The sequence below is a fragment of the Mus caroli genome, chromosome 5 (genome assembly GCF_900094665.2).
Source record: "Mus caroli chromosome 5, CAROLI_EIJ_v1.1, whole genome shotgun sequence".
NCBI classification, from domain to species: Eukaryota; Metazoa; Chordata; class Mammalia; order Rodentia; family Muridae; genus Mus; species Mus caroli.
This window is the reverse complement of record NC_034574.1, coordinates 113,070,009-113,091,781: the sequence shown is the minus strand read 5'-3', so window position 1 is coordinate 113,091,781 and position 21,773 is coordinate 113,070,009. Positions and strand designations below refer to the sequence as shown.

Below are 21,773 nucleotides of genomic sequence, written 5' to 3'. Positions count from 1 at the left end.
CAGCAGCAGCCCCACAACCCCACCCTCGCAAGCCCAATGGAAGTGACGCAGTGACATCAGTGACATCATCGCCTCTCTGACACCCTCAGCACTCTCTGTGGACCTGGCCCAAGCCTTGTCTCCCAGCAATGCCACCACAGCACAGCTGCTTGTACTTGCACAGGCAAAGCTTAGGAAAAAAGTGACTCAGGATGGAGAAGGGGACGTTGGCCCCTGAGGAAGACACAGAACAACAGTCCCACACACTAGTAACCTCGGCCTCAGACAAGGGAGGCTGCTGACATCTCTGAGGTACCACACCACAAAACACTGGGCTCCAGAACATTCTGGGGCCTTCTGCACCTGAACCCTAATCTCAGGTTGCCTTGGGTTGGTGTAAGGAGTCACAAGGGCTGGGAAAGACATTTTCAATGTGAATGTTAGGGAAGGCGATGGCTCAGGAGGTGTATGGTCTGCTGGAGTGGGTGGGCGTCCCTTCTTGGTACTGCTCAATGTCTGACACTTGGAGAGGTCACCTCGGTGTGATCAGAAACATAGACTTTTCAAGAGGAGGAAAATGCAAGTGTTTTCTTACAACGTAAGTTGTAAGAGCACTTGGCTTTCAGCCTCAGCTGGGGCCAGAAAAAGAACCAGCTTGCTGGCCTCATGCTCCATGCCCTGGCCTCTTCCACATTACTGACCCGGCCCCCCTCCTGTCCCCAGTCTGGATTCAGCTAGCTCTCAGCAGCATCCAGGGGCTGGGAGTCTGACAACCCCTGGCACAGGCACCCAGGACTCTGCCCTGAGCTGTGTCTCCCAGGGCACGTTCAGATAGTCACAGGGAGGTCACTCTCTGCGTTAGCAGCTGGCTGAGCTGAGAAAGGTTCTAGGCAGTATCACGATGGGCAGGTCCCTCCTGAGCAGGCCAGCTTCCAGCTGCTCCTAGCCCCAGCCTCAGGAGCTAGGGGACTTTTGAGAATGGCTGGCACCTAGTTCTAGGTTCACAGCTGGCCTGGCCAGAACAGTCCTAATGAGCCAACCATACCCTCCCTCAACACCAGGAGATGCAGGCCATACTCTGCTGGTATGGCAGACCTTCTTCCCACAGCCCAAGCAGGGCTACCCGCCTCCCCACACTCATCCTGGCTCCTGGATCCTGGGGTCCATGTGGACCTGGAAGGGAAGTGGGAAAGGGGGTGCATGGAGCTATGAAACATGCAGGCTACAACTGGTGCCGGGGCCAGAGGCTGAATCCCTACCTTAGCACCCCATTTATAGTATAGCTGTGGTGGTTTGAAAGAAAATGGCCCCCATGGCCCCACATGGCATGGCACTGTTAGGAGGTGTGGTTTTGTGCGAAGAAGTATGTCACTGCTGGGGTGGGCTTTGAGGTTTCATATGAATAAGCTATGCCCAATGTGGCTCAGCCTCCTGCTACCTCAGTATCAAGATGTAGAACTCTCTAGAACTCATAGCTCCTTCTCTAACAGCATGTCTGCCTGCACACTGCTACGCTTCCCATCATGACGTTAACGGTAACGGACTAAACCTCTAAGGCAGCCCCAATAAATGTTTTCCTTTATATGAGTTGGCATGGTCATGGTGTCTCTCCACAGCACTGGAAGCCTAAGACAACCATGTTTAATGAGACCAAGCACAGCGCACAGGCATGAAGCATACACTCCTGCATCCGCATACACATATACACATATACATGGTACACGTGCATGCACACACTCCTGCACCCAGCACTGGGCTGTTCTGAAGCATGTGCCCATGACCTCATCCACATGTCGGGATACTATCACTGGTCACCAACTGACCAAGTGACCTCCTTGCTGGTCCCCGACCTGCTCCTGTCCCTTCCCCACTGGGCTTGTCAGCTGCTCACGCCTCATCCCTGGCTTCACTCTGCTTAGCTCACACCAACTGCTCCGGCCTCTTTGCTGACTGCCAAACCTGCCAAACCAGAGCCTGCCACAGGACCTTTGCACATGTTGCGCCTGCTCATTCTTCATCTCCTGGATCCCTATGAGGTCACAGCACAAGCATTCCCCAGGGTCCCTGTTACAGAGGACTCAGCTAGTCTCTATTGCTTTCCTCTTTCCAGAGCCCTAGCCCCACTGTGAAATCACTTTCCCCACTGGCTCCGGTCTGTGCGTCTCAGATATGAGGGGAGCTCACCATGTGTGGGGCCAGGCCTGGCGACCACACTTAGACAGTGTTCCTGAGTAGCTGTGGAGTCATAGACGCGAGCTCAGGCCATACACATATGCCCGGCCCACATGTGTGAGCTCAGAGCTGCAGGCTTCCCACCTCCTCGCCATCTAGAAGGGGCATCAATAAAGGTTCTGGGAAAGACTAAGAAGGGACCAGGGAAGCGGCCTGCCACAAGCATCCAAGAGGGCTGCAACCTCACGCCCTGTGCACACTGCAGATTGCTTGCTGGGCCCTCCTGGGCCGCAGGAGGAAAAGCTGTGTACCCCTAATCTGAGAGACAAAACGGCACAAGGCAGAGTGATGGCCTCCCTCTGCCCCACCTCCTCTGCCTGCACCAAACATCTGGGGACCTAGCCCCACCTTATACCTCGCCACCAGCCCTGCTGTGGCCTGTGTCTGGACCCAAGGGAGGCTGGAGGTGGCTAAGTGCAGGGTGATGAAGACAAGGTCTTTAAAAAAAAAAAAAAAAAAAAGATTCTGCTTTAGCCCCAAGTGGGGAGAAGACAAAGGAGAAACAAAAACCTGGGCACCATGAAATCCAAATGGATGACGAGAAAAGGGAGAAGAAGCAGAGAGGGGGAAGGGTGAGAGAGGTGGAGGGCTGGGCATGGCACAGGTTGGGGTGAGCAGCAAGGTGGGCTGCAGGGACCGGGAGGGGCAGGGAAAGACTATTCCACAATGGCAGCCAGTCATGGGTGGCCACAGGGGGCGTCATTAGAAGCAGGCTGTAGGATTCCCCGGCCCCTCCCCACTGGAGCTCCTGTGAGGCCCACAGCGACAGCCTGTTATCAGCAGCAAGCAGCTTTGTGGGACCTCCCCTGACTCGCAGCCCTTTATCTAGAGGTGAGGGTCTTGGTTGTGGGGAGATAAAACACGCTGTTCCTGTCCCTCGGGACTCATGCAGGGAACAGCAGCTCAATGCAGAAAAGTCTGCCCCTCCCCCTCCCCCTTGCCTATGAAATCCTATTCTGGGTCCACAGCACTCTAGGTCCTGGCCCTACAGGGATGGGAGAGCTGGCGGTACCTCGGGAACAATGGGCAGGGCAGAGTGAGGGGGCACAGAACAACACTCCAGGCATGGGTGAAGGGGCACGGGATGACATTCCAGGCAGGGGTGAGGGGGCACGGGATGACACTCTGGGCAGGGGACTATGTAGTCAGACAGGATGAGAAAAGCCACAGGAGGCCAAGGTGGCTATGGGTAGGGGCAGAGGGATGGTGTGAGCCCAGTGCACCTGGGCAAGGCCTAACCAGGGACAGCTTCCTGGTCCTCCTCCCAGGTCTAAGGGTGCCTTGGTGTAGGTCACAGGCTATGGCCCTGGAAAGCAACCCCTCAAGGTCAGGGCCTGGTAGTGGGGACAAGTGGCCCCGGACACCAGTGTCAGGAAAACTGTCTAGCTCTAGAGAAATGTCTGCACCCAAAGTCGCCAGTGATACTACTCAGTCCACCTCAGCCCTTCCACCTGCCCCTCACCCGGGCAGCAGGAAGTTCTAGTCACCTTTGCGTGCCACCATGCAACCACTCACTGGCTGGGGCCACCAAACCCTGGAGCCAGTCTCAAACCTTATGTGTACCAGAGGCTCAGACACAAACACCGCCAGAGCTCAGCCCTCTCTGCAGAGGGGTGAGTCACACACTTCCCACAGTCCTTTACTGCCTTGGCGCCTACCTATGCAGCGGTCCTGCTCTCCCTCTGCCTAGGGCTACATCCCCGGATGCTGGGCACAAGGGTGCAGTGATAGCCTGGACAGAATAAAGATGATAAGTGAGAAATTAAAGTGCAGATTATGATGTTTATCAGCGTCACCATAAAAGGGAGAAATGCACCCATCAGGACAGGGGAGCAGCCATACAAGGCCTCTGTGAGATGGGCCTCCTGGGGTGTGTGTCTTCGGAAACTCTGGGGTGCTGAGGGGGAGAACTAACCCCAGGAGAGGCGGCACTTGCAGAACGCCCACAGCCTGAGGTCCCAACCCACAACGCTAATGATCAACCAATGCAGGACTGTGAGGAGAGATGTCTCTGGATAAGGTCATGAGCAGGCTTGAGGGGACCTCTGGTCTGAGAGACACCCATGCCACCTCCTGACTGAGGCTAGGAAGAGGTATCCAGAAAGTCTAACCCGCTACCAGAGAGCGACAACCACAGTGTGTCAGGGTCAGAGAGAAGTGACGACCCACACGGAACTATGGCCTCCAAACGACCCTCAGTGAGCAGAGACATCACAGCCTGGGTGAGGATCTGAACCCTACGTGTGCTTTGCTTGCTGCATGTGCGTATACTTGAATATACAGAAACCACAAAAAATGGACTGTGGTCTCTACACCTGTAGCTCAAGGTCACCCTCAGCTAACAGGAAGCCTGAGACTACCCCTAACTACACGAGAATGGCAAGCCAGACCAAAACAATAAACAATGAATCCACACAGCACCTTGACCCACCACAGCCGTCTAGTGGGTCCTCATGCTTACTGGTGCCACTGCCCAGGCTGCATCTGGGATGTGACCCGGATGCTTCTGGCTCTCAGAGTGGCAGGCACTCCTGAGCATCAGTCTGGATAAGGGAGAGCTGTCTTATACCTAATGTCAAAGATGTGCCCTCCCCCTCCCCACAGTGAGGCACCAGCCAAAGGGAACCACTGCTGTTTCCTCTCCTGACCACCAGGGGGCACTGAGACACCAGAGCTGCTACAGAGGGACCAGCAGACACCACTGTTTCTTTCAGCAGACACCACTGATGCTGGAGACATGGTTCCCAAAGCCTCCTTCAAATCCCAGTCAATACACTCAAAGATTCTAAAACCTTCAGCCAAGAAATTAAAATTCGGCCACCTCTAGTGGCACAATTCCAAGGGTCTACTCTTTAAATGACACATGACACGCCTTTGAAATCTACTTACAGGCAGAATGAAGGACACCCAGCCAGTGGCCTATGACAGTCTTCCCCACCCCCGCCCACCCTTCTCCCAGCGCTGCCCACATCATGGTGACCCCAGGCTCTGCCCTCACCAGTCTCCTGCTCCACCTCGGCTTTCTCTGCAGGCTGTTCATGCTGGGAATCTTTCTTCTGGGGGGCTGCGCCGAAGACACCAATTGGAGCCCACTCCAGGTATAGGGGGACATGGTGGAACTGCAGAAACAGGGTGCCAAGGCTGTGGGTCCCCATCTAAGACCTAGCTGGAGACTGAGTGCTGCCTGACAGAAGGGCCAGAGATGACTGACAGAGCCAGGAGAAGCTGGCCGGGTACAAAGCCCTTCCTGCACTGGCAGGGCCCAGGGCCCTCTGTACAGTCAGGTACCTGAGCATAGCCTGCAGACACTAATGTAAGACGCAGGTCATGACGCATACAAGCCCCAGGCACACAGAAATTCCTTGTACTGAGCGGAATAGTGCCTTGCCAAGACACAGTAAAGTCTTGACCTTGAGCTCCAGCCTGTAACTGTGACCTTGGCAATAGGAGGCAGATCTTGGGGTGAGACTGTGCTATCTGGCTGGGCTGTAAGTTTGATACACAAGTCGGGAAGTTGGAATGGGATGGGCAGAGGTGAGTGGGTGAGACTGGGCTGCCAATCAAGCTGTGAGACCAGAATCCTCTGTCTCATGCCATCAAGCTGGTGGCAGCCCCTTGTCACAACAGCCTGGGAAACTCATATCTGCTGTTTTCTTTTCTTTAACCAAAAGTCAGGAGGCAGCCCCAGGTACAGCCCTAATGCCCACCATGGGGCAGCAAGCTCCAAGAGGGAAGGTGGGTTTGGGCAGAGCCTGTGTGAGCGAGGCCCATGCTAGCCTGGGGGCAACTCTAACTCTTGGAGTCCCTCTGGTGCCCCACCAGGATCAGCGGCCATACCTTGGAATAGGCCAGGTGCCTGAAAGCCTTGCGGGCCTCCAGCGGCTCCAGGAACTCTACAATGGCCGTGATGCCACCTTCAGGCAGGAGCACGCGGCCCAGGCTGCCAAAACGGCTGAAGGTCTCCTGGAGCTCAGCTGCCAGAGTACCTGCCGGGAGGTTCTTAGCCAGGATCACAGTCTTACTTCGCTCCGCTGCAGCCTGGAGGAATGGAAGGGGGGTAGGGGGTAGGGCAGAGATGAATGTGTGGAGGGACAACAGGAAGGTGACCTCAGCATGGCTTCACTACTGGCCACTGGTGTTGCCTCTGCAGAGAGGCCCCATCCAGGCTCCTAGCAAATATGCGTGGACAGCCAAGCTGAGGTTGGGGGTTGTTGGGGAGTGTCCGCTCACTCCATGCCCCAGACAGCTTTGCAGAGGGGCCGGAGCCCAAGGCTCCAGGCCACACCTCTCCCGATTCACCCCAAGTCACATGGAATCCAACAGTCCCCAACCATAACCCAGACTGAAGATCCCAAGGTGGCCCCATGGGCTTCCAAAGGACAAGAGCCACATCTCAATGCCCAGGCTCCTTCCTGGCAGCACAGACCTGTTCCCTGTGTGTGGAAGGCAGGAAGAGCTAGGGACTCTCAGCCCCGAGTGCACGCTGTCCTCTGCAAGGGACAGTCTGAGGGACCAGAGCTGAAGGCTTCGTCTTGGCTCAGGCTCCCCTCCCCCACAGAATCCATCTCTCCAGCCTCTCGGGAAATTCTCCCCTGGCTCTGCTCGACTATAGACTCACTGTGTGCAGTAAAGACTCACCTGGCTGAAAGAGTCCAGGCAGACCCCATTGTCAATAAGGAAGCTTCGGACCTCCTGGACCAGCTGGGTCTCCCCCAGAGCCACACGCACGGCCACGCTGCCCCTGGTCTCCTGTGGGAGGAAGGGAAGAGGCCCGGGTGCTGTCAGGAGGTGGCTCATAGGGAAATGCCTGTGTGCACACCCATCGGTCTCCATACTCCTCTGGACATACAGCGTAAATCTGGGAGCCCTTGGTCCCTTTCTAGCTTTGCCTTGCCCCACGGCTCATGATGCCCTCCCCTGGCTTTCCTTGGGGAGATGGCCCTGCTGTTCTTTCTACAGCTCATTGCCTGCAGGGTCTTCTGATGCACCCACCTCAGCCTGAGCCAGCTCCTACCCCAGACTCTTCTGTCACATCTGTCACCTTGCTGAGAGCTCTGCGGTGCTATGACCACTCCTTTGTGTCTCTCTCCAGTAGAGGACACTGAAGAGCAAGTCCCCTTCTGTCCCGGGCATGGCTGACATTTGAGCCACTGAAACTGTCCCCTTAAATTAGGTCAGGCTGTGGCTGCTCAAAACAGTGGCCAGTGTCTCTAAATGTGGCCCACTCCATTCCATCTCCCACCAAGGGTAAAACACACGCCAGCACCAGACAGTTAAGGAAAAATAGATCATGCTGTTTGCATGTTGAGTACATGTTCCAATCATAATATTTTAGATACGCTGACTTATGCCATGAAAGTGACCCCTGCCCGCTTCCCCCTGCTCCTCTGAAATATAGTCATTATCACCTATGTGGTATGTTCAGTGTCCAGGGACAGTGCAGAACCTGTCTCTGCGGACAAGGGGAGGTGACAGGGGAGGGGCTGCAAACAAAACTACAGGCATTCTCTGCCGACCACCAGGTGGCAAGCATGCTGCCACCCCAGGCCTGGCCTAAGGTAACTCAGAGGCTATCCAGGTCCAGACAGCTGCCCTGGGACAGAGACACCATGAAATCAACCCCACAGAGAGGCTCTTCACTCACATGGTCAAACACTTGGCTCTTGGTGGCATTGTACTTCTGTGCAATGGCGTCAGCCACGGCATTTGGTCCCATAAACAGCGTGTTCCAGTTGTGCGAGCTGAGGAGTGTGGGCAGAACAGAGGTCACGTGGAGGTCAACAGGTCAATTCCCTCTCAGAAGCCCGAGCCCCTCCCTCCAGCTCCCTGCTATGGACCAAGCACACGAGGGCCCAGCAAACTGAGGAAGGCAGGTCTCAGCTCTGGGCAAGGACTCTCTCTCCTACACCCCGCACTGTGTGCAGTGGTAGGGAGACCCTGTTTCTGTCCTCCCCACCTCGCAGATGGGGAAACTGAGGCCTGGGAAAGTCATGGATGAGGCGCACAAGGAGAGTGAGAGGTGGGGTCAAGGGCAGCAGACCCTGGCACTGGGGCTCAGCGGCCATGGGCAGAGGTAACAAGGACCTGGAACTGTTGGCTTTGTCCATGGCTTCCTTTTTCTTCTTATAAGAGGACCCCGGGGCGTTGACCTCCTGGCTGGCTTCTTTCTTGATGGTAGAAGGTAGGACATGGAGCATTCTGCCCTGGAGGGGATGGAAGGAGAATGTAACACAGCTCCACCCTCCAGTCTGCCACCTCAGGTCACAAATGCTCTAGATCTATGTCTGCCTGGAGGGGACAGCAGAGGAACCCATGTGGTTTGGGGCAGTTTGGATGAGAATGACCCTAGAGGCTCACAGATTGGAATATATGGTCCCCAGTTTGTGGAACTATATAGAAAAGATTAAGAGGTGTGGCCTTGTTGGAGGAGGTGTGACCTTGCTGGAGTAGGTGTGGCCTTGCTAGAGTAGGTGTGGCCTTGTTGGAGGAGGTGTGACCTTGCTGGAGTAGGTGTGGCCTTGTTGGAGGGGGTGTGACCTTGCTGGAGGAGGTGTGGCCTTGGAGGAGGTGAGTCACTGGAGGTGAGCTTTGAGGTTTCAAAAGCCTACACAATTTCCAGTTATCTCTCTCTCTCCCCACCTCATGCTTACAGATGGAGATGTGTTCTCTCAGCAGCTGTCTACTGGTGTGTTCCCCATCCTGATGGTCATGGACCCACCCTCTCAAACTGTAGTAGGCCCCCAACAGTTTAAGAATAAGTTTAAGACCTAGTTATTTTCCATCTGTGTGACAAAGGGACCTGTTATTGTGGTGAGGCCTGATGACACCGCTGCATATGGCAGACATTGTTCATGTCTTTGAAAAGATTTACTATTATTTATGTCTATGTGTGTGCGCCTGTGCCTGAGCCTAAGAGCTTATATGTGCACATGTGTGCACTGCCTTCAGAGGCCAGAAGAGGGCGCTAGAGTCCCTGGAGCTGGAGATCCAGTGGTTGTATATGGACCAGCACGGCTTTGTGAACTGAACTTTGGTCCTCTAGAAGAGTAGGAAAGCGTGGGATGTGAAAGGTGGCTTAGTGCCTGGTTGGGCTAAGGCTTGAAGCCCCAGAAACCCTGAATGGGCGGGAGGCGCTTCGCCTGTTCCTGGGCACCAGGCCCCTGTCACTAGCTGCAGCCCCCCCAAAAGATTTGTGGCCATCAGTCACTTAGGGGCAACACCCCAAGTCCCTCCACAGGTAGAGGATGTGATCTGTAGTCACACAGGCTCAAGATAGATCTCCATGTTAATGAGGTACCTAAGGGCCTGGAGAGCTTAGCCAATAAGCTTCCCTTCCCAGACGCTCCTCCCTGTAAAAGGTGTTTAACCTCAGGCCCGCCCTGAGAAGTGGGGTACGGTTTTACTCACTCACTTTCCACCATGACAACAAATGTCTTAAAACCATAGACTGCCTCTTCTTCTTGGGATCCGCCATGGGGAGCTATGGAGAAGGCCTTCGCCTACAGAACCACCATCTAGTCTCCCATAGAAGGCCTCTCTGCACTCCCAGCCATGACCACTGCCAAGCCAAGCCCATGCCTGCCACCATCATCAAGCCAAGGACTATCACCGTGGGGCCAGCTGGGGCTCTCCCTTTTCCCCCAGCCCTGGGCCAGCACCAGCCTGCGGGCCCCTACTCCATTCTCAGCTCTTCTGTGGCATCCAACAGCACCAGAATGTCCAAAAGCCTGACAACCAGATGGCCCTGGCCTTGTCGAACCAGCTCCGTCTGTCCTGCACCTCAGACCGTCCTTTCCTACCCCGAGCAGTGTCCTGGGGCTTCACTACAGCCCAACATCCACCCGACGACAGTGTGGAAGCAAGCAGTCAACTCCCGTATTCCGCCTCCCAGAGCGGCCGTGCCCTGGTGGAGTGGACGTGGGACCTACAACCGTATAGGAAATGTTGCTTTTTTTTTCTTTTTTCTTTTTTGTCTTTTGAGACAAAAACCCTGATTGGCCTGGAACTCCATTTGTACACCAAGCTGACTTTGAACTCCCAGAAATCTACCTGCTTCTGCTTCTTGAGTGCTGTGGGCCCACTCAGAAAGTGCTCTAATTGCTGAGCCACCTCTCCAGCGCTGGAACCTGCTTACAGTCCCCACAGCCCCACAAATCCTGTCCTTTTCTGTCCCTCTGGTGAGAGACCAGGAGGTTTACACAGGTGGACACGGGTCTAGCTCGATAACAATGACATCTATAAACCACAAACAAATAAGCCCCATAGGCAGCCTGAGACTCAGGCAGGTGTGCTGTGCCCACCGCCTGCAGCCATAGGCAAACGGCCTGAATGCTTGGGCACACCATGGCTACCAGGCTTGCAGCTTCATCTTTTGCCAAGAAACCATTCCGGGGGGCAAAAAACACAGTTTCATTCAACAAATGTTCTGTAAGGATCCAGCGTGTGCCAGGCTACCATTAACAAACAGCAAACTGCAAGGACAGACCACGGCCTTTAGAGATCCCACCCTCTAAAAGCTTGCATGATGTGACAGCACAGCAGACCACCGAGGGCTTTCAGGCCTGAAGTGTACAGGCAGACGCACACCTGTCCCTACTTCCCGACTAGGCCTAAGCTCACGTACCTGGAATACCTGCCCGTCCACCTCAGCATAGGCCTTCACGGCGTGTTCAGGGAACATGAACGTGACGAAGGCAAAGCCCTTCGGCTTCTTGGTCAGGCTGTCAATGGGGTAGTGGAGCTCTGACAGGGGACCTGGAGATGGGAGAAGTGTCAGCCAGTTGTGGGCCAGAGCACTGGGTAACAGAAGTGCAGGACCCTGGCCCCAGGCAATGGAGCAGCCCAGACTGCTAGGTCCCTCAGGAGAGCACGGCGAGTGCCAGCCAGCTTACCAGCCCAGGGCTAAAGGCATCGTGAGCCAGTCCTCAGAGGAGAGGTAGGGGCTGTACACTAGCTCTGCTACCTCCTCTACGTGTGGCCTTCCCTTGGGACATGTCACTAATCAACACAGGCCGGTGTCCTCACCTATAAAGTGACACAAGATCCCTAGCTCAAGGGACAGGTGTGGGGTGGGCTGTGCTAACACTCGAGGAGTGCAGCCAACAGTGACCTACAGGCCAGTGAGTGGAAGTGCCGCAACATCACCATATAAACGAGGCATTGCTTGCCACTCTGAACATAGGCCAGGATTGTGTTCCTCCCAAATGGACATTCACAGTCTAGGCAAACCCTCTCCTGTCTGCTCTGGCCTTGTTAGTCAGGAGGCAGGAGGGTCTGCCTGGCACAACAGCAGTGGGCACACTGGGCGGTTTCAGCCCAGGGGAACTATTCTCACTGTTGCTGCTGTTGTAGTTTCTGAGGGTGAAAACTCACTGGCCTGTAGGTCACAAGGCTGCGTTTTACCTGTGGGGTCAGGATTAGCACACAAAGGGCAGCAAAGCTCTACATGGCGCTGGGGTCCAGGCACTTGCCGCATGCCTGCAGTAATTCCTGTGCCTCTTCTAAGGACAACCTGGGTGTGGAGGCTTGGGGACAGGATGGGCCCTTGGAGCCTCCTTCCCTGACCTGCCTCTGTGCCTCCACACAGTGTCTAGGAAGGATGGGACAGCAGTGTGGACAACCCGAGGGAGACACCACTCTCTCCTCTGCTCCATAGTCTAAGGGGGTGCTGTGAGCCCCTCAGCAGTAGACTGCTTTGTCCTGTTTCTCCAGCAGAGCCACTAGCCGAGGGACAAGGATGTCACCCAGCCCCTAGAGGAGGCTGCACCCACCGTAGGCTGAGAAAAGCTTCTCCAGGTCCTCCTCAGAGCTGGTGTAGGACAGGTTCCGTACGAAGAGCCTCCCAGAGTCGGCCAGGTCTTCCTCCTCCTCATTCTCCCCGAGCGTTCGGCCTTGCCAGGGCGTGGTGCTCTTTGGGGGACCACGGGCAGTGGGGGCCTGCTTTTCCCTGAACACCTCGATATAGCGTCCACCTGTATGAAGACAGGGGTCAGGGCTGCCGTGTGCCTCCTGAGGTCCCCTCAGCCTCTGCTCTGCTGCTGCTCAGAGCCTGCTGCCCCTACGTGTGATCGTGTCTGCGGTGCACGGTGTCCCAGGCTGCAGCTGGACACACTGGGACTTCACTTGCCTTGGCAGTACAGCCAAGGCCCTGAGGAGCCTGAGGGATATCCCAGACCATAGTAGTTGGCACCTGGGTTCTGGGGTCTCCCTACAATCCCTGTGGCTGATCTGGGACGGAGGCACGTGACAACCCACCTTGGGGCATTGATGGAGTGAACCGTTGCATGCCCCGCTCTTCCTCGGTGCCCCACCCCATTTCCGCCAGCACCCACCTCCCTCATCCAGTCAGTGCTCCATTGGTACCCACCACCTGACCGCTGACAGAACTCCCCTCCTCCCTCAGTACTACTTTTCTCAGTCAGTGGCCCACACCCACCTCTGAGTCAAGTCAGCCAGTGTCACGGGCTGCTCCAGGAGGGCAGAGCACAGGGTGACACAGCATCTCCTGCTCTACCCATCACTCAGATCATAGGCATCACCTGCCTACGCTGCCCATGACTGTCTGTGTTCACTCTGTGGCTGCTCCAGGGGGAGGGACTATAGACTCCCTGCTGGATCCCCAGGGCCCTAAACTATCTCAGCACCGACATGTGACGTCAGCATAGGGATGGTAGTCACTGACGGCTGATACTCCCTTACCCATGTATTCACGGTTGCACTTCAGAGCTTTCTTTACTTCTTCTTCACTGCTGAGGTCCACGAAGACATACCCTGAGTGACGACAGGGACAAGAAGAATCATAGGCTGTCAACCTCCAGGACACTCACACATACACCCTACACCCCAACAGCTTCAGACCAGGGGGCCGTGTGAGTGCAGATGTGGACCCCAGGAGCAAGCAGCAGGCCTTCCTGCCTGTCCCAACCCCCCCCCCCCCCCCCCCCCCCCGTTCCTGAACACTCTCTAGAGAAGGGGTGCAGGCTACACTGTGACTCAGTTCAGGATAGTCTCGGCCATCGTCAGGACCTCTGTCCCTGAAGCTCAGATCCAGGCCTGGAATCCTTCCTGAGAGGGAGCCTGACCCTATGAGACAGCAGAGCAGGGCTGTCCCTTCCCTAGGATACTTAAAGTCTCATGTCCCGGGTCACAAGGCTGTCTGATGGCAATGCCACAATGTGTCCCAAAGCCCAAGGGTTTTTCACAAGCAAGATGAGGCTGTTCTGTCTGGCCCGCTCTTGTGTCCTCTGCAGGGACACCACCTATGCATGAAGTACTTCACCTGCTTCATGTGCCAAGAATCTCTCGGGTGCAGGCCAGCTGAGGGACCGCTCTTAATCGGATCTGGCCTCCCCAGCCACCCTCCCCCATGGACCTGCTCTAGGCTGCAAGTACACTGGCTGAAGTCACGCATGGCTGAGCCCACTTCTCCAGCTTGTTCACAGCCCTGCTTGTGCCCTTTGGAGCCAGCCCCATGTGTTTTCCAGCTGCAGGCCTAGCTGGCTCTCTTCCTGCCCAGTCTCTAACATGTCGTAACCAGGGCACCACCCTTAGCAACAGACGAATGCTGTCATAGTTCCCACAGAGTGGGCAAGGCTGCTCTGAGGGTCAGCTCCTCGGCTCCTCACTGCTAGGTGACAGGCCCACCCCAGAGTGTGCAGGTACTGAGGCTGATCCTGTCCAGACGTGTCTGAGGTGAAAGAGCCCCTAAGCAGCTAAGCTGGGATGAAGCCCCACTACTCCACACTGCCCTCTTCAAGATTCAAGGTCAGGAGAGCCGGCTTGGTACAGGATGTGGTAAAGCCAAGAGGGGTGCTAGGGAGGAAACAAGCCCCGGGATGGAGACTGGGCTGCCCTTGGTGCACAGGCGCTCTCTTCCCCCAGATGCTTTACCCAGGCAGCCTCTTCCTGCCAAGGAGCCCACACAGCCGGTAGGCTGCGGGTCCCCTAGAACCATAGTGCCTTGGTGTGGCTCTGTAAAACACAGCTACGCTCCTGCTGCATCTCTGACAGTCTTCTGGCCTCTCCCAGCTCCAACGCTGGCTCATCACCAGACTCTCTGCCTTATGACAGCCAAATTAAGTGCTCTGTGGCCGGGAGACCCTGGCTGACCAGGAGGCCCGTGGTCGGTAGCCCCAGTGCCGCCAGGGTGGTCTTTCTGTCTCACCTGTCTTGTTCCCATGAGCATTTCTCACTATTCGGATGGCCACTGGCTTCAGAGGAGCTAGGAATTCAATGACGTTTTTCTGGAATGAAAAAAAATGTTTTCCCTTCTATCTTTTTCTTTTATAAAAACGAGTTTAATATTTCGTTAGACCTGTTAAAAATTCTCTTAGCATTTTCTCTTAGAACGTAAAGCACTGGACAACAACACTAGGGATGCAGCTCAGTGGCAAAGTGCTTGCCTCTGGTTCCTCGAAACAGAGAAGTAAGTGCCTGCCCACTGGTCTCGCAGTACCTGTTAAGTTAGCAATACAGCACATACCTGGGGCTTGAACTTAGGTCCCTAGGCTTGCACAGCAAGCACTCTGCCCACGGAGCTATCCACTACCATGCCCCCTCCCTTTTTAACAGCGAGTCTCCAGCCTGGCACCCATGGGAGGGAACGGAAGCACTCCTCACACTGCCACTGGTCTCCTTCCCGTGTCTGCAGCCCCAAGCCCAGCTCCTTCCAGCTCCTGACTTCATCTGATCCTGGCCTGCCCACCCTCCCTTTCCGGATACATACCTCAGTGACATTGAACGGGGCTCCCCGGAGCTTCACGGTGTAGGGGGTAGTGGGTTCCTTCTGGCTGGCTGGCTTCTCTACCTGAGAGATCACAAAGATGGTGAGTACCTGACACTCACGTGGCAGGTGGTGGTGGCTGGGACACCCTGGAGCTGGAAGGGGCACCAGCTGCCGGGGGAGCTGGAGAATGCCAGGAGATACCCTGTCTGCTGTGAGCTGAGCCTGGACAGAGCTGGAGGAGGCAGCTACATGCGAAGCCTGGTGAGACACCGGCCCTGGCCCCAGGAAGGAACCTAGAGGTACCACTGAGGCAGGGCTTGTCTAGTGTCCAGGTGAGAATATAATTCCACAGGGATGCTGGGGTCAGGATCTGCTATTCTGGAGTACCAACAACTTCCAAGGGCCTCTGCTCTTGATTTCTCCTTTGAAGCCTAAACCTGTCCTGACTAGAACTCTTTCCCTGGCAAAGTCTGTTCTGGACTGCTGTGTACCCCAGCTTCGTTCAGCACAGGAACTCCAAGGGCTGTGGTCCCACCCGAGTCTCCAAGTGTCTTGTCTCTGCAGCAGAGAGGACCTCCTGGTGGGAGAGAGGGACCATCAAGGCCTCAGCTATCTGTGCAATCTGAGCTTCAGGCTCCGAGCCTTGGCCCCACCACTCCCCAGCCGTCACCGTGGGTGAAGCTGCCTCACCTGCTTCCTCACCTGTGTGGAGGACTCTAACGTCAATCATTGACTTGTGAGGGATATTACCCAGCACGCAGCTCGTCCGTCCGTCCATCCATCCATCTATCTATATATCTATCTTGCTGCTAAATATAAGGCAGGACCCACCCAGCTCATTGATAACCCACGACTCCAGTAGCAGACGGCTTCCCGGGGCCAACAGGGACCTATGGTGTGAGGACACCTATGGGCAAGTAAGTGGCCTTCCCTTTGAGGCAATCCTCTAGGCAAGGGGCTACAGGGACACTAGGTGACCCAAGTCCAGTGTATTCCTCAGCCCTCACAGACACAGTCACACAGAGGTACAGACACAGAGAGACAGACAGACACACCTTGCCAGCAGCTTCTTGGGGCCTTAGGCCCCCAGGCATGGCTCCCCGGCTCACACCTCCTTGCTTGGCTGGGGAGGCAGGGGAGCCCTCCTCTTCCTCTTCCTCAGCCTCACTCCCTTCTTCACAGTTCACAGCCTCGTCTTCACTGTCCTCTTCGTCCTCATCCTCAGAGGACACCTCGGCCCGCACCATCTTGGATTTCAAGTAGTCCATGTCTGACAGCTCCTTCTGCACAGCTGCCTTTGGCTGCAGGCCTTGTTCCTCTGGGGACACAGAGCTCAGTGACCTTAGTGAGCAGAGACAGCACACCCACCATGGCCAAGGCCCTCACACATAAGCAGCTCCAGCCAGTTCTCTGACAGGCAGTGCTGGGTAGTGAACTGGGAACACTGGACTGTGCATGTCTCTCCATCCCAGGGCACATGGAGATCTGTGGCTCCTTTTCACCATCCTGGCCCTTTCCAGCCCTCCCTCACCCATAAGATTTATGCGTGTGTCTGTATGTGGATGTGTGCACGTGAGTACAGTGCCCATAGAGGCCAGAAGAGGGCGCTGGAGTTATGGGCAACTGTGAGTCATCATGTGGGTGCTGGGCACTGACCTCAGATCTTGTGGTAGAGGATTAAATGTACTTAAAGACCAAGTCAGTCTCCCTAGCAACCCAAGATCCCTCTTTTAGGTTCATCTTTAAACAATTATTAAAAATCCTGCACAACACAGCTACCCCTTTTGATTATGGCAGAGGGTGCTATAATCCATCCGTTCAGGAAAACCCATGAGTGTCAGACACCAGGTATGGGTGTGTGTATATGTGTGTGTGTGTTCACTGCACACCTGCCACCCAGTTTCCTTTTACCCTTGCTATCCCTGGTGAACAGTGTAGTTTGCACACAAATACAAAGGGCACCTGGTGTGTCATACTTGGATGACAAGGGTTGGATGAGAGTAAGCCAGAAGGGAGTTACCAGGGAAGGCTGACTGAGGAAGACAGCCATCCCTTACACTGCAGTGTGTGTGACCCTCCTAGCACACCGTGAGGCAGTGGCTCTGTTCAGCACCCTCCAGGGGTTTCAGGGTGGAGTTTGAACTCCCCTCTCCCATCTCCTGAAACTGGGCCACATCTCTAGCCACTGTGCTGTCCTTTCCTTTGAGACTCTCCTAGCTGTTTCCCACTTCCTCTGCTTCTCCACCCTCAGTCACACAGTCCTCGGCTCAGTAGACTACCAGACTGAGCTGTGTCAATCCTACTCCTCACCTGTAAACCACAACAGTCCTCACTCTGGCCCACAGCTTACAGTCTACTTTCTGTGCTCTGATTGGCTGCTTACAAGCCACAGCAGGGCCCATGAAAGCATAACACCATACTACTACCCCCCAGAGCAGCAGGAGCCCTTCCAGGAAGCTTTCCCTGGCCCTGTCCTATCTCCTTGTCACACCTGTCACCACACATGCCCCACTGGGAACTACCTGCCTTGCCCCTCTGCTCTCACCAGGATGCCCCCTGCACAGGTGCAGAGATTCTTGGGGTCTTTTCTCACTGCTGTGTCCCCAGTCCCCAGAGCTGTGTTTGGCATACTGTATATGCTTGGTGACTACTGGCTGAGTCAGGTGACCAGATCTGCCTGGGGGAAGACACACCAATGAGCAGGCTGCTCATTCAATGGCTGGAGGGTAGCACCTGGTGGCCCTTTCCTTCTGAGTCCTGCTTGACCATGTGTAAGGGACAGATGACATGGTTCCTGCCCCTGGAACAGAGCCAGCAGGGCGTGGGCTCCCACGAGTGTTGATGGTTGTTGTATAATAATATATATTTTCATGTTCCTCCTTGGAAGAATGTTCTCTCTGTCAAGGTTAAGGAGACTCTGATAATCAGAGACAGCATGAGTCTGGGAAGCGAGGGTGTTTCTATGTCTCAGCAAAATGGTAGAATGCTGTGACCTTCAGGACAGCCCTTAAGGCTGTGGGAAACATCTCTGAAAACATGAGCTTGAAATTATATAGTTTCTCAACTGTGCAAAAACATAAGGATGCTCTTGAAAAACCAACATGTGTGTGTGTGTGTGTGTGTGTGTGTGTATGTATATATATATATATGGATTGTGTAAGGAGCAATATGAATTGTGTAAGGAGCTTCACAGATCTAAAGCAACAGGGGCAGCTGCACTATGAGCCAGCTTGTCAGGAAGATATAAAGGTAGGCAGATACAAAGGTAGGCAGGTTCCTGAGTTTAGAGTCAGCCTGGGACAGAGGAAGTTTAGGTCCAGGTCTAGGCCCAGGCCCAGGCCCAGGTGTGGTAGGAATGGTAATTCCAGAGCAGGGTTTCACCCAGCTATCTTACTGCCCATGCTTGTGCTGGCTGTCTCTTTCTAAGAATCAGGGGGATGGGATCATGGGAGGCTGGGATTTTGGGAGGCTGATTCATGGGATAATCAAAAGGGAACCTCGGGTAATGAGCAAATTGATATATATAAAAAACTGGGCTTTGATCTGCAAGAGATGAGATTTTAGAATTGCAAAAAAGTTGTCTTGATAAAAAAGCTATGTGGAGATCAGAGAATCTGGAAAGCTCTCTTGGGCAGAACATAGGCCGCAGTTTGTAACTTGTGATTTGATTCTGAGTCGTTTGTTTCTCCGCTCCCTGATACCCCTTCTCTCAGGAACCCCTCTCCAAGCCAAGGCTGATCCTTGGCACTTTTCTTAGTCCATGTCACCAGAGAGTGTCACACAAAGTGTCCTTTGTATGTCTGTGCCAAGTGTATGGTGCTTGTGCCCATCAGGCCAAGGCCTACGCCCAAAGGCCTACGCACTGCCAGAAGGCACAGCACTCCCGGAACTCACGCTCACCTTCAGGGTCCTCTCCGGCTGGCTCCTCCTCACTCTCCTGCCCAGAGTCGGAGTTGGAGTCGGAGTCGAAGTTCAGATAGTCACTTGATGCCTTGGTTTTCGCTTTTGGGAGCTTGGCCTCCAAAGCGTCGTTTGCCCACGTGGCCACTTGGGTCCTCTTCTGATGAATTGACAGGAACTCCTGGAACTCGGCATCTTCCTTCAGCTGTGGCAGGTGAAGAGGCAGGAGGAGGGACAGGAGGAGGGAGATGAGGCAGCGCTTCAGGAGGCTCGGTGCTCCAGCCCTCCTCCCTCTCAGTGCTCACAGCCCTCCTCCCTCTCTACCCACAGAATACTCACCTTCTCCAGGTCACTGGGCCCTTTTTTCTTCTTGTCCTGAAAGTAGAAGGCAGACGGGCTCACGCCGATGCTGGGCATACCCACCTTCCCAAACCATCCTAAATATACTCCCAACTCCTTCCCAGCCAGAGACCACCCTGCCATCACTGGGCACAGGGCTGGGGGCACTGCCTACATACCTTTTTAGTGTCTGAGGGAACGGAGTCTTGCGACGGCTGCTTGGGCTGGCTTGACTTCTGGGCATGTTTGCTCCAAGCTCGGGGCTTCGATGGGTCACCAAAGGACTTGCAGAATTCGACCTGCATGGGAAAGAGAGCAGGCTTCCACAGCTGCTAAGGTCCCCAGGCACCTGTGCATCCCCTTCAGCACAGGAGTATGGGTTTCCCAGAGTACAGTGGTTGCTGACCTGCTATCTGCTTCAAAGCGAATCACTTTCATTCCCAGCCTAGACACTGTCCCCCAAAAAGTCATGCTGCCATTTACAGAAGACTAATTCTGTCTCCCAGGCCATCCAGAAGAAGGTGACAGGAAATGCTATTGTCCCCTGGGAGGCAGCCCCTGCCTAGCACACGGCAACAGGGAGCAATGGCCACGAGTCAGGCGACTATTTACCACAAGGCAAGTTCAGTTACAGCAGAAAACAAGCCCAGGGTATCAGGGACAGTTGGTTGACCAGAGGAGTGTGGAAGAATGCCAGGGACCACGCATGAACTGATTCATCCCTCTCCCCTGGCATCTCCGTTACATTCTCTGAGGCAGCCTTTGGGAGGACACTCCCACAAGCCATGCTCAGATGGTCTAGGCTGTTGCTGGTCAGCAAACCACTTTCACCTAGCAATGGATGCCCCTGTAGAAGTAACTGCGCCTATCAGTTCTATCACACTTATCACTCGTGGTCAGGGTACAAAGGTCAAACAATGTAAAAGAGTGAAGAGTTAAAAGTACTTTAATAATTCAGAAACTCGGGGAGGGCCCAGTGAGCAGTGGGCCGACTCTCAGGCAACGATGCTCAAGCACTTGAAAGCCTGGGTAGCCCTGAGGTAAGGCAAACTCTACAGCGGGCAGGGTGAGACTCCCTCAGACTCACTGTGATCCGGGACGTGTCAATAAAGCTCCGGTGGAAATGGTTCAGTGCTGCCTGGGCCTCCTCCTCCGACTTGAAACCTATGAAGCCGAACTTTCGGAACTTGCCGTCTTTGGTGAACTTGAGGCTGCAGTCGGTCAGCGTGCCAAAGGCGGCAAACAGCTGCCGGAATCGCTCCTCCTTCATCTAGAGCAAAAGGGTATAATGAGATAGAGGAGGGAGAAGGGTCCTTGGAGCCAAGAGAAATAACCTAGAGGTCCTGGAGGGAATCCTGAGATGAGCAGGTGGCAGACCTTGACTTTTTTAAGGGTGGCCAGGTCCTGGCTCAGAGCCTGACACCCGCTGAGCACCCCTGAGCAGGCCATTCAGTTCTTTAATAAGGAAATGGAACTTCAAGGCACCTCAATTGGTCTCGTCTCTTTCTTACCCTGTCCCCGTTGAGGAAGACATCAATTACAACTTCCACCCTGAGGCTGCCACAGCAAACAAGATACCCAACAGAGGCTTGTCCAAATAAACAAAGACAAGGGAAGCTGTGTAAATGTTTGTTTACCTTGGGAGCCAGCGAATAACAGAGCCCATTAAAGATGCCCACACCCTGGTCCCCAGCACCTGGGGTTGCACTGTAGAACAACTACAAAGGAAAGTGCAGCCCCAGTGGGCCTCAAACTAGAGATCTGCCTGCCTCACTTCCCAGCCCCAGCAGGGGTGTCCCATCGCACCCAGATATTTCAAAAGAGATATTTTTTCAGGTGTGTTTTAAAACCTGATGATAAGGCCAGGCGTGGTCATGCACACCTTTAATCCTAGCACTCTGGAGGCAGAGGCAGGCAGATTTCTTTAGTTTGAGGCCAGTCTGGTTCTACATACATGTTAAGTTCCAGGACAGCCAGGGCTACAAAATGAGATACCGTGTCAGAAAAGGAAAGAAACCCTGAGATGAGGCTAGGTATGGTGGGGAGGCAGAAGCAGGTGTTCAAGGTCAGCCAGGGCTACAGATTGAGGAGTCTGTTTTTTTAAAAAGCATCCCCCAAACCAACAAACAAAATCTCAAATAGGGGAGATCATCTTGGGTCTCCCTTTGGGGGGGATGCATATCAGATATCCCACATACCAGATATTTACATTATATTCATAACGAGAAAATTACAGTTATGCAGTAGCAACAAAATAACTTCATGACTAGGGGGTCACAACAGGAGGAACTGTATTAAAGGGGGCGCAACATTCGGAAGGTTGAGGACCGATGTTCTAGGGGGGCACATGGTCCCAACAACAACAAAACAAATTTAATTAATTTATTTATTTTTAGCCACATCATCTTGCTATGTAATCCAGGCTGGCCTTGAACTCGCCACCCTCTGCCTATGGAAAGCTGACAACAGGTGTGTGCACCACCACACTTGGTTTTGAAGTCTGAGCTTGTTCCGTGATGGTGAACCAGCATTCTCTAGTCTGTTCCCTGTTGTGACACGCATCAAGGATACAAAGCAATTTGGGGGCGGGGGGGGGGGG

The 21,773-nt window shown here is 54.5% G+C and overlaps 1 protein-coding gene and 1 long non-coding RNA gene across 2 annotated transcripts in view; one reads left to right on the top strand and one right to left on the bottom strand.

Annotated features, from left to right (window-relative positions):
- Positions 1-21,773, bottom strand: part of Rbm19 (RNA binding motif protein 19) — an 83,364-nt gene that overhangs the window by 60,717 nt on the left and 874 nt on the right. Inside the window, exons 2-16 of the mRNA XM_021162701.2 lie at positions 20,262-20,444; positions 19,354-19,473; positions 19,175-19,210; positions 18,836-19,040; positions 15,991-16,253; positions 14,936-15,016; positions 14,375-14,453; positions 12,910-12,981; positions 11,982-12,182; positions 10,835-10,965; positions 8,296-8,414; positions 7,856-7,952; positions 6,850-6,960; positions 6,049-6,249; positions 5,210-5,330 (exon numbers count right to left, since the gene is read on the bottom strand). Of these exons, the coding sequence (XP_021018360.1) occupies positions 5,210-5,330; positions 6,049-6,249; positions 6,850-6,960; positions 7,856-7,952; positions 8,296-8,414; positions 10,835-10,965; positions 11,982-12,182; positions 12,910-12,981; positions 14,375-14,453; positions 14,936-15,016; positions 15,991-16,253; positions 18,836-19,040; positions 19,175-19,210; positions 19,354-19,473; positions 20,262-20,444 (2,020 nt within the window). The remainder of the gene's footprint in view (positions 1-5,209; positions 5,331-6,048; positions 6,250-6,849; positions 6,961-7,855; positions 7,953-8,295; positions 8,415-10,834; positions 10,966-11,981; positions 12,183-12,909; positions 12,982-14,374; positions 14,454-14,935; positions 15,017-15,990; positions 16,254-18,835; positions 19,041-19,174; positions 19,211-19,353; positions 19,474-20,261; positions 20,445-21,773) is intronic.
- LOC110294455 lies at positions 113-18,033 on the top strand. The gene is made up of 3 exons (XR_002377940.1): positions 113-291; positions 13,461-13,974; positions 14,782-18,033. It is a non-coding gene; the product is annotated as an uncharacterized LOC110294455 (long non-coding RNA).